The 16497-nt window shown below is 40.5% G+C and overlaps 1 protein-coding gene across 5 annotated transcripts in view; it reads right to left on the reverse strand.

The window, feature by feature from the left end:
• The window catches only part of FYCO1 (FYVE and coiled-coil domain autophagy adaptor 1), a 45958-nt gene that overhangs the window by 21612 nt on the left and 7849 nt on the right, over nucleotides 1–16497 (reverse strand). For all 5 annotated transcript variants that reach the window (XM_032677943.1, XM_032677925.1, XM_032677933.1 and 2 more), the window contains exons 2-11: nucleotides 14687–14869; nucleotides 13041–13147; nucleotides 11890–12015; nucleotides 8199–8305; nucleotides 7182–7325; nucleotides 6354–6447; nucleotides 3330–5960; nucleotides 2338–2430; nucleotides 1176–1294; nucleotides 97–264 (exon numbers count right to left, since the gene is read on the reverse strand). In XM_032677943.1, the coding sequence (XP_032533834.1) occupies nucleotides 97–264; nucleotides 1176–1294; nucleotides 2338–2430; nucleotides 3330–5960; nucleotides 6354–6447; nucleotides 7182–7325; nucleotides 8199–8305; nucleotides 11890–12015; nucleotides 13041–13147; nucleotides 14687–14741 (3644 nt within the window). In that variant the 5' untranslated portion in view covers nucleotides 14742–14869. The remainder of the gene's footprint in view (nucleotides 1–96; nucleotides 265–1175; nucleotides 1295–2337; nucleotides 2431–3329; nucleotides 5961–6353; nucleotides 6448–7181; nucleotides 7326–8198; nucleotides 8306–11889; nucleotides 12016–13040; nucleotides 13148–14686; nucleotides 14870–16497) is intronic.

A 16497-nucleotide genomic window follows, 5' to 3' on the forward strand; every position in this document is an offset into this window, starting at 1 on the left:
TTAATTCAGGAATACAAGACTGGACCACCTAGGCAGTATCCCTCAACATCCTAAGCTAGGATTTTAATTTCTGCTTGCTGTTTGTTTGATGCCAACCTGATAAGTTCTATCAAACGCTCTTCAAGGAAGTGTTTTGTTCTTGTCAGGTCATCCAGTTCAGCAAATAATTTCTGGTCACTGCTATCTTTGTCTGCTGCCACCTTGCTGAGCTTCTCGGTGTAATCCAGGATCTTCTCTTTTGCTTCATCAGCTTCTTTTTGGATCCTGATCAAATATAAAGGCAATTAAGAATCATTTTTAGCTCATGTGCATTTAAGTCTTCCCCATGGAAGAACGGGCTACTCCACCCTGATAAATGGGTGGTTTCAGTGAAATTGTTCTCAATTTTGCAAATTTTTTAGAGCTAGACAGAATCTCTCCACTTTCCTGCGTCACTGAAAATGCACATAGTCCACCATCTAGTGAACACAGTCAGCAACCAGCAATTTCTTGGATGGCCTGCTTATAGTAAAGCTTATGATGGCTACCACACTGGGAATAAAACAGATGATATCAGCAAAAAACATAAAAATACATAGGCTTTGGTTAACCCATTAGACTCTGTGTGAGTCCATGCCTCAGAGTTCTTATTTCTGATTTCCAGATTATCCACACCACACAGGCCCACATTACAGACCTTGAAAACACAGCCTGAGTTAGATAATTAAAGCTGATAAGAAACCTGGTAAAGACAAGCAGTATGTGGTCCCATTCAAATAATTCTTGTTGATTCCCTGAAGCTCATGGAGAGGAGAGAAAAAACCCAAAACCTTAAATTTTCCATTCCTTACAACACCCCCCAATATTGTTTTAATTTTGTGCTTAACCTATAAGGTAAAAGAAGGTTATAAGAACATCTTTAAGTTTCATGAAGGAAGACACACAATGAATTTGTGTCCTCAGCTAACAATACAGTAAAATCTAAACCGCTCATTCGTGTGTGCTGTGTAATTTATCTATTTCTTATCTGAAGTGTCAATCTGATATTCCTCATCAGTGCCCATGCACTATTTGCCCTACATAAACCCTGTGGCACATGGTACTTCATAAACCCCAGCGATTTTCATTATGTTTTCGTTATTGTTCCCTTGCTGAGCTTACAATTAACGGCTCGTGTAAGGAACCTAAACTCTCACCTTTCCAAGAGTTCTCTAAGAGATGTCACCTCCTCTTCCCTCTGCAGCCGAGCAGATTCTGATTCAGACAGCTGCTCTCTTGCTTCATCCAGCTTTCTGGACAAACTCGTGTTTGCAGCCTAGTAAAATAAATGACCATATTTCCTTACATATAAAAATAACACTTTATCATGCATAGGACCATTACCAGGACAGCTAACAATGTTTCAGAAGAATCAGTTACAGCCACACAACCAATTAAGATATTATTGTATAAGCAGGCAGTAATTAGTTGTGTACTAGTGACTGATTACTTCCGTCACACTGAATAAGGGATAAACTCTAAACTAAGAGAGCATTAAGCCTGTAATTCTTGTTAGTTAATGTCAGTTGAGCTTTTGCCTCTTTATCAAGGAAAATCTCTCAAAGATAATGGCAAAAGAATACACCTTGAAAGCTTTTTCACCACCTAAAAAATTGAAAAGTAAAAAATTAAGTAGGAGAAAAATGTTGTTTATTAAAGCCATATGGAATAGGAAGAACAATGGACAACAAAACCAACTCCTTTCACAGCTAGCCTCTCCAGAGTATGCCAAATATGCCAAACTTGGAGTCCTCAGGGAACATATCCAACTGCATCTAAAGGTGTGTGTATTTCTGTTAACAGGTAGGGCCACATTCAGTAACCTTAACTTCCTTGTTTCTGGATTCCTTACAACTCAGTATGACCCTCCTAACTCAAGTGTTCAATAAATTCATTGCAAAAATTCTGGTTTTTTTCTGGCTGGGTTATTTCTCAGACAGATTAACTCTGATTCAGTGCCCTTTGAAGCCTGAAAACAGAAGGATCCAGACATGTAACTGTGTACAATGGCATGCAGGGCCTAAGAAACACACATTTTGAACCTGCACTCCCATTCAAGAAGAGAACACATAGCCAGGTCTTACAGAAAACCTGGCTAGCTTTCAAAACAGAACAAATCCTAAGTGAAGCTGTGCCTTTCCTAATCTCTGCTTTGGTGGCTGTCAGCTGCTGAGTATTTTGTCTGCAGCATGGTGTATTTATTCAAGGGCATTCTCAGACTCACAGCCAGTCATCAGAAATGCTGCTTGCCTTCTCAGCTATAACACTAATGCCTGCTGACACAAACGCCTCTGGTTTTAAATCAGATCAAGCACCTACTTGTAACTCGGTAATCTCTTCCTCCGCAGCATGCTGTTGTCGCTTCTGCTCCTCAAGCTGCTCTCTCACTTTCCCACACTCCTCACTGACTGCCTAGCAGAGAGATTGAGCCAGGAGTTAGAAATCTTCTAGCGGTCACCCCTTCATTTACAAAATTCCCAGTTGTGAATCATGAGTGCTCTTAGTGCCATGCGTGTGATAAATGCAGCACCACTGTCAGGCTTATGAAAGACAGCTAAAAAGACACTCAACTCTTGGAATCAAGGAAACTCCCTCTGTGGTGGCACTAGCTGTGTTTTACTGCTACTTTCCATAGGTTATTACAATTCTGAACAAAAAGAAGGTCAAACTCATGCAATGGCATAAGTCTCTGATCAACCACCAGTCTCGGACGTTATCTCAGAATGGCAAAAAATCCACAATAAAATCTTCAGCCTTTAGGTGTGCTGTTTCACATATACAGGGCTGATTCAGGTTTTTCTGGAAGCCAAATTTTGATCTTCTCAGCTGCTACCTTGAGCAGCTGAAAGCAAAAATCCATTAGGGCATTAACTGCAAAAGCATATGGTTTCAGTTTAAGTCTGCTTTCATCAGAATCAGTTTTAAGGAGAAGCAGTGTTAGAGGTGTGGGGAACAGGTCTTGCAATGTTCCTACCAAAAAAGAGAACAACCACAGCTGAAACCAGAGGGAATAGTTATAGCAGATGCCACCTTCACTGCCAGCATAAGAAATCATCACCCTCTCAAGGAGTGGATGGCTTCTCCACTGGGCTTGGACAGCCACACTGTACAGGTCCATAACACTCTGAAGAGTGATTTTATCTCAGACGGGCCTAGGTCATGAGTGTAGAGACATTTTCAGATTCCCAGGCTAAGGTTAGTTGCATGCTAGTCTCAGAGCCTGACCCACACAAAACTTAGGATTTCATGCAGTAATTGTTGCAGCAGATGGTAAAGCAGCTCCCTCAGCTATAATAATTACATTAATTTACCTTGAATTTTGTCTGATAATTTAGAATCTCTGTGCTCATTTGAAATTTTATTGCAGACAGCTCTTCTTGGCTGGTCTCTTGGAAACTCTGTGCCTGTTTCTTTACTGTCTCCAGCTGCAATTGCAGATTTGGGACAGCTGCGGCACATATTTGAGCCTCCTCTAATTTCTCTTGCAGGCTCTTATTCTCCTCTTTGAGATTAGAGATTTCAAGCTTCAGCTTCTTCTGTTGCTCTGCCGCCTGTTCTTCCAGTTCTTTGAGCCTTTCTCTGGCCTGGGCTAACTGCTCTTCTGCATCCATCTTTTCAGAGGACAAGCCACAAATCTGAATACCAAGTTCAGCCATATCTGTGTTGGTCCTGTGGAGGAGATCCTTGTTTTCTTCATTTTCCATTCTAGCATTTTCCAAGTACTGCTTAACCTTGGATAGCTCTTCCTTCAAGTTCAGCAAATTATTTTCCAACTCAGCTTTTTGATGGGCTGTTGTCTCTTGCTCTTTTTTCAGCACTTCTTCCCTTTCTTTACATTGTAGCAGTTCTTGCACATGGTTTCTGTTGAGACACTCACTCTGCTCTTTCAGCTCCTGAACAAGCACCTTCTGCTCACTCAAGGCAGTCACAGTGACTGCCAGCTCACCTCTCATCCTCTCTCTCTCATCAGTGGTCTGCTGAAGCTTGACTCGCAGGTCGAGGACTTCTGCTTGCAGCCTAGACACTTCACCTCGGTTGACCTCCAACTGCTCTTCGCTCATGGCCAGTCTGAAGGCCAGCTCTTTTGCCTCCTTCTCCAGGGAAGCTGCCTGCTGTAGTTGCTGTTTTTCCACTGATTCTTTTTCTGATGTGAGGGATTCTATAAGCTTTGTCTGATGAAGGCATGTCTTTTCAACACTGAGCTTTTCTGCCTCAAGAGTCTCTGCTTTCTTTCTGTGTCTTTCAGCTTCTGCCCTCAGCTGCTCACACTGGCTCTCCAAGCCTTGCAGTTCTACTTCCTTCTCTGTGACTTGTGATTGGAGACACTCTTTGCTTTCCTTCAAGGTGCCCAAGCTTTTTTCCATTTCTAAACTATGCTGTTTGGCACTCTTTAGCTGTCCTTCAAGTGAGGCATAAGACTCCTTGGTGGTCTCCTCTCTTTGCCTTAGTTCTTCATATTCTGAGTGCAGAGCCTCCAACCTCTCCTCCAGAATTTGGCTTTGCCTCCTAGCATTCTGCAAGTCTTCATCCAGCTGTTTGTTCTCGCCCCGGAGCTTTCTTTCTTTTTCATCAACTGACACCAGGGCATCATCTATCTCACTCTGAAGTTGCTTCTCAGAGGCTCTCAGCCTGGCTACCTCAGCTTCCAGGGAAGCTTTAGAAGCTTCCAGATTTTTCAGCTTCGCTTCCATCTTGTTCTTGGACTGCTGCAAATTCACATTCTCTGCTTTCAGCTTCCTGCTCTCCTCATCCAATTCGGTCACTGCAGAGCTTCGCTGCTCCATCTGCTCCTCCAGCTCCTTGACTTTCTGCCCGAGATGCTCTTTCTCAGACATGAGTTTGCGGTTTTGCTCCTCAAGGCTACACACAGTCTGACTCACCTTTGTTAAGTGACCCTCCTGTAGTGCAAGTTGCTCTGCTTGTGACTTGGATTCCTGCTTCAGTGCTCCTTCCCTCCTACCATATTCCTCCTCAAGTTTCTCTTTTTCTTTCCTGGCTTCCTCAAGACTTTTTTCCAGTGACCCCACCTGAGCCAGCGACCCCATTACCTGGGTCTGGAGCTCAGCCATCTCCTTTCCTTTCAGAGTCAGGGCCTCCTGAAGTGCATCCTTTTCCTTTGTCATAGTTTCCAGGCTCCCAGTCAGCTTTTCACTTTCTTCTCTGGAGTCAACAGTGAGGCGATTGTATCTGGATTCCAGTTCCTTCTGTGCCTGTTCTTTCAGCCACAGCTCCTCCTTTGCTGCTTTCAGCTGAGATGCACGTTCATCATTGAGTCTTTGCATATCTGCCTTTTCCTTCTCCATCTCCTGAAGCTTCTCTAACAGTGCATGTATTTGTAGGGCAGAGTCACACTGGGCTGTGGCTTGCTGCCCCTTTTCGTCCAAGGCAGCATCAACTTTCGCAAGGAGGCTGAGATTCTTCTGTTCTGCAGAACTCAGCTTGGCTTTGAGCTCATCGATGCAAAGATTATTGACAGCAATCAAAGCCCTCGAGGTCTCCAGCTCCTGATTTGAAACCTGCAATTTTGAGGCATAGTCTTCCTTGCTGGTCAACAGCTGCTCCACTTTTGTTGAATATTCTTTCTGCTGCTCCACTGCATTTAATTCCAATGACTGTAGGCACTTCTGCAGGTCATGGACAGTGCTCTGAGTGGAGTGTGAGACCTCACACTGCTTCTGTAACTCTGTGATCATCTTTGTCAGCCGGGAGTTCTCCTCACTGTAGTTATTGCTCTTCTCCTTTTCTACCTGTACTTGCTCTTTTTGAAGGCTGACAGCTGCCTGGAGCTCCTGGTTTTCCATTTCTAGCTGGTGAATACGATCTTGAAGTTCCCTCTGCCTCAGCTCAGCCTGGTCAAGTTCTAAACGCATCTCTTCATAGCCCTCAAGGTGTTCAACATTTAGTGAGCTATTCACATCAGGGCTGGAAGGAAACTCTTGGGCCTAAATGAACAGAGGAGGAAAACCAGAACGTTTAAGTAGTATTAAACGTGTACATAAATGCAAGTTCAGATTCTTAACACACAGTGACATTCTACATTGTGTTCATAGCACTACAAGATATCTACTTATAGGAAATGGGACTTGTTTTCCCAAAAGATAGATGAAAGCATACCTATCTGCAGGCAGTCTTCTGAATATATTTTTTTCCTTTACAATATTTGCACATTCAGTTGATTCAGCTACCAGACAATTCCCTTTACTTTTAACTAAGAACCCTTTTTTGTAGTTTAGCATTATAAGAGTCACAACCATGGTAAAACTACCAAGTTCTCTGGAACTATGGCAACTAAAGATCTACCATGCCACATAAATACTTATTTGCAATCTGCTTACCTGCAAATAGTTGCTCACTAAACTGCTCATGCTGGAACTGCGACTTGGAGGCTTCCATAAATATGCTGAAGATCCAAGCGAGGACAGTGTCCTTCTGTTGATCACACAGAGAAACAATATATAACTCTGAGCACATATATACATGTCTTTCCACTCGTATATGTAAGATTTATCTACTGGTATCTACCACATGCAAAAAGACATAACTGCACCTGCTGCCTTGGCCAACAACCACTGAAGTTGATGAAAAATAAAACAGGGATATCGAAGGCACCTGTAAAAGATTATGGGGCTGGTAGCCATGACATCCACAGGAACCAGTGCAGTCTTACTCTAAGGAATTATATTGCTGTGTGGCAGCAGCTCAGCCAGGTGGTGGCAGCAAGTGGCCCTAGAAAATTCTCATTGATACAAATAGATCTGGACCAGACCTAGTAGTTTTTGTTATTCCCCAAGTCTACTGGGATCACCATTGTTGCAAGTGAAGCACCCTGCTAGCCTGTCCACCCACTGTATGTCTCAGTTCTTAAAACAGAAGCCAAGAACATTTCTTCTTGTGCCTGTATAGATGAGAATAGCTTGGGATTTGGGCCTAAACTGCCATTACTGAAAGTACTGTACTACAGAGCATCAGCTCTGGTTGCTGGGACATAGTATACTAGAAGGAAAAACAGGCCAATTTGTTCATAGAATAATTACATGGAAAAGTATACACCTGCTCTAACACAAGTATTCATACCTTCAAAAGCATAAACTTTTACAGGTTCTTTAGCAGACAAGTGGTTCATGGCCCTGTTAATACAAAATGACAAAGTGGTTCTATCTTACCTGGCAAATGCTGGCCAAGCAGCATCTAAATCATAGCCTCTTGATGCCAAGTCAAACTGAACATCAGTGAGCTCATAGAGCTGACCCACAATGTCAGAACTCATTTTGGAATTCAGAAATGGACTTCTTGCATAGTACCAGTCACTTGAAAACAAACAAACAAAAAAGAATTAATACTCATTCATAAGCAAAAGAGAAGAAGCAGTTTCTCTTGCAAAAAACCTCAACAACATCATTATTTACTCCACCCCAGAAAAATTAGGATACACTATTCTAAACACAAACTGAAAGCAACTAGACCCACCAAACTACATCCCATCCCTTTGATGTAAAAAAAATTAAACAACTTTAATTAATTCCACATAAATATCTTCAGAGGAGCCCCTGCACAGAAGACTTTTTCCTCTAGTGCTTGGGCAAATCACTGACAATACAATATATTTGCTATACATGAGAAAATCACATAGTAAATACCTAAAGCACTCAGTACATCAAAAATGAGGGACAGAAAGCAGCATCCAGAGCTAAATACACTGTGAAAATTGTTGGCTTATTCTAAATGCCCTAGCAGTGTCCCTCCAAACAACTACAAGCTACCTTTGGTGTTCCCTGGCCAGGGGCAAGTTGTTCCTCTGTATGACAATCCAGAGGCATATGGAAATGCTTTCTAGGGCTTTGTGCAACATATCCAAATTAATCCTCCCTCATGATGTGCAGCTGATCAAACCCAGCATCTTCCATACTTATGAAAACATGACCTTTGAGATCGACACACGGAAGCACCAGTACCACCCTTTCCACACACATTTAGTTGTAATAACTTTCAATCTTTACAAGCCCAAGATAGATATGAACCAGTGACCTAGGCCAAAAGGTCTATTATCCTTCATATCCTATTACCAGCTCTCTAAGCCACCCATTTGGAAGGGATTCAACTTCTTTCAATAGCTACTAGGTGATGTTGCTAGATCACACTGAGCAAACACCCATTAGTTGACAAGGTACTTTGCTATTCACCTGGTCACCTTGGTGTTCATAAAACATTGCTGCAAGGTGTCTGCTAGTCTTTGGTGAACCAGGGAGTAACGAAGAAATGCTCTTCCTTTTCCAAGAGATGTTCTTAGCTGGAAGGGAGAAACCACAAGAAAAGAAAATTCTAAATATCATTTGTAATCATGTAGAAACATGGCCAGAACAGTCTACACAGCGCCATAAAAAAAACCTCACAGTAAGCCACTGTAAAGGAAAAAGTTGTCAAGGAAAGCAGGAAGAACTGCCACTGAGAGACACCTTCTCCCAAGTCTGTCATTGGGTGGAATCTTTTTTGAAGGATGAATTTCTTTCTGCAGCTGGCTGTTGTCCACTTTATAATACTAAAAAAGGCATCACAGGACCAACGAATCATAGAATATACGGAGTACCTGAGTACAGACTATGCTAAGGACAATTCCCAATATAAGCCAAAACCTCAATATGCCCAGCAAAGCCAGAAGTGACTGCTGAATGATGCTTAAGATGTATATGGTCACAGCTGGAAGAGCTTTAGGAAAGGTCTAGTCATAGAACAAAAATGTACACATATACAAATATACATCCCCATGGACACAGTAACCCCAGATGATGCAAAAAGCCTTTCTTAACACTTAGCCGTTAAGTATTCTTAATTCTTACTTCAGACCAAGAGCAGCTGCATGACTGAAACTGATGGATCTCTTTAGGAAGACAGCTGGTAAATCAACATAAGCAGAATCACAAAACTCAGCACTGAATTTTGTTATAGCTATTGACTTCAGAGTTTGATATTTTGTTTTGTCTTTTACATCTGAACCATTTTCTGTCCTGCAAAATAGTGAAACTCTGAATAGTAGTGTTTCACTTTTTCTTTCCATCAAAATCAGTAATCAATTTAGGAAGGGAAATGGAATGTGATGAAAGAATTTCTCACCAAACTGCTCATCCAACTAACAAAGCAAATAAATTCATTATCTAAAATAGAAGACAAGACAAATATTAGATGGGTTGAGGCACAAGTTGGTAGGTTACTGTAAACTTTGCTTGAAAAGTTAGTGTAAAAGAAGGCTCAAAGGCCACACAAGCTTTCTCTCCTGCTGATCAATATTCCACTGTGGTGAAGTGACAGCAATACCTAAAACTCTCAACTTCCATGTTTTTGCTGTTACTGGGCTTATGCTCTGAAGTAAGGCACAGGTTCCTCATTTAGCTCAGTAACCCATTACATACAAAAATGTTCTTTATAAAAGGAACATAAATGAAATGCGGAGCAAAGAAAGCAACAGTTTTTAATGCTTTTTGTTTTGAATTCTATAGGACACAAAATGCAAAAAACATGGTCCCCAAACAATAAGTACCCCAGAAACAGCAAGTTTAATTTACCAACAGGTTTTCACCTTCATTCACCCTGGAGATGTCTGAAGATTTCTTCAGGGAGATGCTATGCCCACCCTGTGCACAGAAGCTTACAAGCTTTTTTCCTAACTAGGCACATTTAGTGAATACATTAAGAACTGTCCAAAAAAAAACCCCACTGGAAGCCACAGAATTAATCCTATCCTTACTCCCATTGGTTTATCAATTTAAATGGCAATGCCTTTTTTAAGCATGGAGATACCAGAACAAATGTACATGATAAGGACTAGAGGAAAATGTATATGCAGCTACAAATAGCCAAAGACTATTTGACTAGGAAGCAAAATGATGCCACTAGAGCCCTACTAGCAATCAGGGAGGCAGGAAGCATCTGGCTTTGGCAGCGTTTCCATTTAGACAGCAAACGTAGCTAAGGTGCAAGATTTGGACTGTCAAGATTTGGAAAGATGTGTATTCAGTGTAATCACTTTTCGAAAGGAAAAGGAGAATGATCAGAACTCCCTGCTCACCTACTGCCATAAAGAATAAAGTCCTCTGTAATTAACAGATAACAGTTTCCAGGGTATTCCATTTGCCTCCTTGCACCACCTCTCTAGCATATCATGCACCCTAATATTAGAAGTACTAAAGGCAGAGCAGAAGGGGAGGCATTATGCTGTTAAATGTTTGATCATTCTTAAAATTAACTGCCATTGCTCTTTCCTTTCTGTTCACTTCCACCTTTGAAAGTCAAAGTCTTGTTCCATGAGCAAATATTTGACATTTGGAAACCTTTATGTTCTATCCAGCCAGGTTCAAAGATTGGCTGATGATTTCTACCTGTAATTAAGGGAAATAACAAACATATTTTTGTGTCATAGACCCAAGTCTGCCAGCTCAGTTATCTGAAATGGCTGATGGATTCTTTTTTAAGTGTTCATATCCCTAAAGCACAAGTCAATAAAGTTAAAAGAAGTTTTCCACAAGCTAAATTCTATAGTTGCACATAATTTGAAATAGAAAGTATCCTACTTCCAAACCATAACTTCTGATGCTGTGCTAACAGTCAAGCAGCCAGAGGTACTGAAGGAGGAAAAAGCAAAGTCTTTACATGTGGTAATATTCAGGTGATACCACTGTTAAAGTCTACAGCACAATCACCTTTGCAGAGAAATCAGATTGGCTACTGCTACTGAGAATTTAGAGGTCACTATCCATAGTCAGAGGATCTTTCCTGCTGCAGCAGTTACTGTCCTTACTTTGCCAGTCTTCCTGGAAGTAATGGGAAATTCAAATCAAATTTCCAAGTCCCTCCCCTCTTTTCCTTCCCAGTGGTAAAACAAATTGGAGCCCTTCCTTGGATTGTTCACCTTGGAACAGCAACATTTAATACTGTTGAAGTTGCAGGGAGAAGAAAGCAAGGTAGAAAACTCAGGGCCTGCCTCTGCTACAGTATCACGGTTTTTTTTCAGATGGATCAAAACGCTATCTAGAGCTGCTGTGGAAGAGTTGCTAAAAGAATAGGGAAATGTGCTGTAAATAGTAACTTGCCAATACAAGTTAGCCCTGCTCACAGATAATGGCACCGAGCATCAGGACAATGCTGGCCGGCACCACCACACCACCGCCTCTTCAAACGGTTCGAAGGACTCAGACAGGATCAACACAGAAAGCTTCTCACAGTATTTATTCCACCCACTTATGGAGCTGAAGACATAACATGGCTTTTACAAGATTAAGCTTTTATTACTGTATATAACAGAAACAAGGCTTTTTGTGCTGTTCATAACAGCTTAACCCAGGTAATAAAGACAACCATTCCAAGTCATTTCATCATGCTATTTCACACAGAGGAACAAAGTTGAGACAGAAGAAGAAATTGCTGCTCTCAGTCAGTCCTCCTCAACTCTACAGACCAGTTGAAAAGGTCTTAAGAAATGTCAAATACGGTGAACCTTTCATCTTACTCTTAGAGCCAAGTCCTGCTGTAAGCTGTGCTAAAGATGGCAGGCTTTACCCTTGACTTAATTTTTCACTTCTTTTTAGAGAAAATGGCACTAAGTTTATGAAAAGGCAGGGTACAACCAAACAGGTCCATTCACTTGTTGTAAGTGGCCTTCGAAACAGGAGTCAAGCTATCTAATCCTACCGAATTTAATGCTCTAGTAAAAAAGGTAACCTTGCATTTTTATACTCTACATGAGAATTAACAAATAAAAATCCCCTATTTTTTTTGCTGTATGTTAAAAGCAGTGGAGTTTTTTGGTTTGTTTCTAATGCTCGCTAAAAAGACCTATCAAAGCATAAACCACATATTACAATACTTAGCTGATACACTTACTTCTGTAATAGACTTGACAAAGCGGATTCCATCATTAGCTCCTTTGATTTTTGCCAGACAGTCACAGAAATAATCCCAGTAGTCTTTTCTGTTGCCCAGCAATGTGCTTTTTTCTTTCTGGTCAAACTTAAATGAGGAAAAACAAAATGCAATGAGCAAAACTTAAATATATTTATATATAGCTACTTGGAATTCTGTTCCTCTCCCAGTAATATGCGCTTTCATGACTCCTCTTACCTTTAGCCAGTGTATTCACAAAGGAAGGAGACATTGCATTGTACTGATGCAATCCAGCAGTTACAAAAGCTACTTTACAGACAGTAACAGATAAAAATGTTTTGAGTCTCTTTGAAATACAGACATCCTTTCAAAACTGCTGAAACAAAGATTTACAACAGATTCAGCAGCTGTTCAAGAGCAATGAACTAACAACCAGTTGCAGTTTGGGCCACTCAAATCCTGAAGGATTCTTCAGCTTCTGCTGAAGCCTCTGCAACCCAATTAAAACTCTCTTGCCTAGATTAAAGCTAGATTAGCATGTCTTTGTTGCAATCAGTGACACAATTACAGTATATGTGGACAAGACACTATGCAAACTGAATTTCAGTTTGCCCAGCAATGTTCTCTTTTACTTAAATTTTGAGGATGGGGAAAAAAAATAGCATTCCAGATTAAAAATCAGCATTTTGCATTAAGCCTTCCATACAATAAAAAAGAATTTCTGAAGTGAAATTGCAAAAAATTCTGTAAATTACTCACACTACTATATTTGCACCATGAACAGCTCACTAGTATTTATTTTGCATCAAAATGTTGTCAAGAACTCATTACCACAGTTTTTCCAGGATAACTTAGCAGGATATATCTTTAAAATCAAGGTCGGATCTTTCAGATCCATGAAGAAATGCCTTACATTCTTCAATCAAACTGCCAGTTCTTCCTTTTGATTACATTTATTTTCACTTGAAATAAGTACAGTAAGCAGCATGCATTTCAGTCCACTTACCAGACACACACAAAAAAAAAATAAAAAGAGAGTCAGTTGGACATTTATGATTATTTGAGTTAAACCCCACATATTGAACAGGCAGTAAGAGAAAACAAGGCTGAGCTTTGCTGGTGGATTACAAATGACACACATCATTTTCTACCTGTAGAAGGTACTCAAGCTTGTAGGAGAATTTTTGCAAGTTGCCACTGTCATCTGTGATCGGTTCCCCTCCTTCTTTAAATTCTTTACTTAACTCACTCACAGCATCTGTGAAACAAGACACCAAAATAGTTAACTAATGCAAATGATATATAGCACTGAATCCATAAACAACTAAATAAATGGTTTCTTCATGGATATTTTGCATGTGTATTCAGTTTCTTTTAGCTGAAATGTCTTAATGACAGGGCAAAAAAATTACTGATATGCTTGCAATTTAAGACCACCTGTAAGAAAACTAGAGCTCAAGCTATGTCAATCTGCTGTGTGGACTATTTCTTCTTCTTAAAAGGACACTTAGCACTTCTGACACATAGCAAAAACTGGTAACAGACAATTGCTAACTGCTACCTCAGCAGAGGAAAGAGAAATAACTTTTTGCTGTTTCATGTGCACATTAAGGTACTGCCACAGAACAAACAGAATTCTGATTAGAAAGGACAAAGCATGTAATCTGCTAAAGGGGATCAGTAACACGAGAACAGTCATTCGGTCAGCACATTTATCTTCTCCATGCTTTATTCAGGAAGGTTCAGCTTGTGCTGGTTACAAACGCAAACGGGGAAAATAATTTACATAAAAAAAGCATACAGCAACTTCTCTTCCCTCAAATGTACAGCTGTAGTGGGTGAGGAAAACTCAAGTCAAAACAAACTCTGTTGTCCTCCTGGACACCCTAACCCCCAACGGGTGTACTTCTCAGCATCAGAAATTACTGATTTTGAATTTGCTTTCCCCTTGGGTTTTGTACTTAATTCAGGTGACTGAGTGAGTGAGCCTCAGCTCCCAGTTCGACTCGATCGCCTTTGCAAATTAAAATCTCTTCTTGTTAGCAGGTACATAGATCTCATTTTTTTATATTGCGGGAAGATCAAGGTTCCCAGTTTTGGTGCATATACTTTATATTTAATAAAAATCTAAAGGAAAAATATCCAGATCTTTGTATAAGCAGCTGATTAGGACAGAGAGCAGGCAAACTGTTAAGAATCTGCTGCCAATTCTGCCTGCAACAGAACTGTTGAAAATGAGGTTGGCTACGTCTAGTGGAGGATAAGTTAGGTTCCACTGCAGCAAGAACAGCAGGTTCAATTCGCCAGCACTCTTCCTCTGGATCTCCCTTCCTAGTTTGGTTTGGCCTCCTGGTTTTTTTAACCTTCCCACATTAGCAGCAACTCCACACCAGCTTCCCATCAAGGTAGGGTCTAAAAATCAGGCCTTCTTATCTCATACGAAGTCTTGTAACAGCATACTCTAGGCATGCCAACAAAGTCCTAGCTCACCATGCACACTCCACAGACACCTTTTTTAAACTTATATTTAAAAATTATTTCTTATCTTGCATGAAAAATATTTCTTATTTCTTATCTCATATGTTTAAATTTGCAGGATTTAGGAATTTAGGGTCCTGCAGAAGGTACAGCACTTGTCTCACAAAAAAAGTCAGTCACATCACACACCTTGAATTATGTTGCTATAATGGCTGCATGAAAGAGTAACAACTGAAAACACAACTTCTACTCTGTGTTATCTAAAACACAGAGGATGCAGTCCAGCCCACAGAATGTCTCTGCCAGCATGGCACTGTACCTTGCAAGTCTCTGATAATCCGCTGCAGTTGGCTTTCACCACTAGCTGCTGCCATCTCGAAAACAAAAGGAACTCCCCTTCTGGGCTGTTAACCTTTTCATCCATCTAGATAAAACCAGCAGAGTTCATATCCTTGATGACCATTGGGTTGACGCTGATTATTTTTCTCTGTAAGACCTGCAACTGTAAAAATCAAAAATTAAATGAAAGTTTTTATCAGCTCAAATGAGCATCAGAGAGGTGCTCTGGCATTTTAGATCCTGTTTAGTGATGAATTCCAAGGCCAACTCTTTTCCAGAAATCTCCTTTTTTATTTCCTTCTAGATTTCACTTTCCATTTCAGTTATTTCTTCAGTTATATCTTTCAAAACTACTGAGCAAACCTCAGAGAGCAATTTTCTCTTGCTGTAGATACAACACAGTCAGTTGTACAGCCCATCTCAGGCTGGCATTTCATGCAATCCATCTCGTGACCCTGATGGAGGTTCCAATGACATGTGATATTCCCTCTTGAAGCCCTCTGCTAGATCTTCCCTACAGGCTGCAGAGTAAAAAGATATGACAACTTTTCCATTTCAGGGAGACTTTCAAGACATAGAGTAGGCAGGGACCAAGGAATCAAAAAATGATGCATTCTTGATTCTCTGGCACTGTACTTTTAATGCATAAGAGCTACTAAAAGATGTAGTACTGGAGCCTGGGTTTAGCACAGGAAACACCTCTCATCCCGTTCTCAGAACCCACTGTTCCCAACACATGTAAGAGGACACCACTTTATTTTAAGCTCTGTTACAACATCCCTGGTTGGATAAACATACCTTGCACCACCTCCCTTGCTTAGGAAAACGACGAGTTATACCTAGCACTCATAGATAATCTTTCTGTAAGTAAAATTAATTAAAAGCCTAAAACACTTTACTAAAATAACCATGCCTGGGGATCTAAACTTTCAAACACTAATCTGGGAACAATCATTCAGAAAAAAAAAGGCCACACAAAAACCACATAGGGAACTTATTAAGCATCCTGTTCAAAGGTTGTTCAGAATTCCGTCTGCAGTGGTACAGCCAAATCTTCAAGCAAGCACAACACCCAAAGTACTGAATCTTTAGAAAATTTGCTGTTACACTTCAGTGCGTTTGTTATAATTCAAGATTAACCACAATGAAACTAAGTTTTAATTAAAATCCTACAAATTTTTGAAATCTAATGTGACTAGGTCAAATTATTACATCTTCTTTCTCTTTCCTTTCTTTCACTCCCAAAAGAACTAAATTGGCATGGCTGATGTAGGTGTCTGAATTAATCAAATGGACCATTCTTCCCTGTGTATCACGGTATTGTTACGAAATGGTCCTGATGTGATCCCCTATTCTTTTCCATTTGAAGCAAAGCAAACCTTAACAAAGCCACAGAGACAGAAACACGATAAAGTATAAAGAGAAGGCTGAAACTAGGCTTACCAGTGTGTTTCTCTGAATACCTGTCTTTCGTTACCTGCTAGTTTCCTTTTCCATATTTTGATGGCAGTTGTTATGTTATGACTCAAGTGTCACATGGGCCATGTGCTGTCCGGTGAAGGACCTTGGCCACCACAACTGGGTAGCTTCGGGGAGAGAAGGCCAGATGACCTTCTGTGGTGTCAAACACAATTTTTTACCCTAAATCAACAATATTACATACCCAAGACTCCTACCTTGATTCTACTGAGTGAACATATGAACTACCACAGTTCCGGGCAACTTGCTGAGCTTGGGTACCAACAAAAAAAAAGCAAGAATAACAATCCGACTGAGTCAATGTTTCCTTTT

The sequence above is a fragment of the Chiroxiphia lanceolata genome, chromosome 1, assembly GCF_009829145.1.
Source record: "Chiroxiphia lanceolata isolate bChiLan1 chromosome 1, bChiLan1.pri, whole genome shotgun sequence".
NCBI lineage: Eukaryota > Metazoa > Chordata > Aves > Passeriformes > Pipridae > Chiroxiphia > Chiroxiphia lanceolata.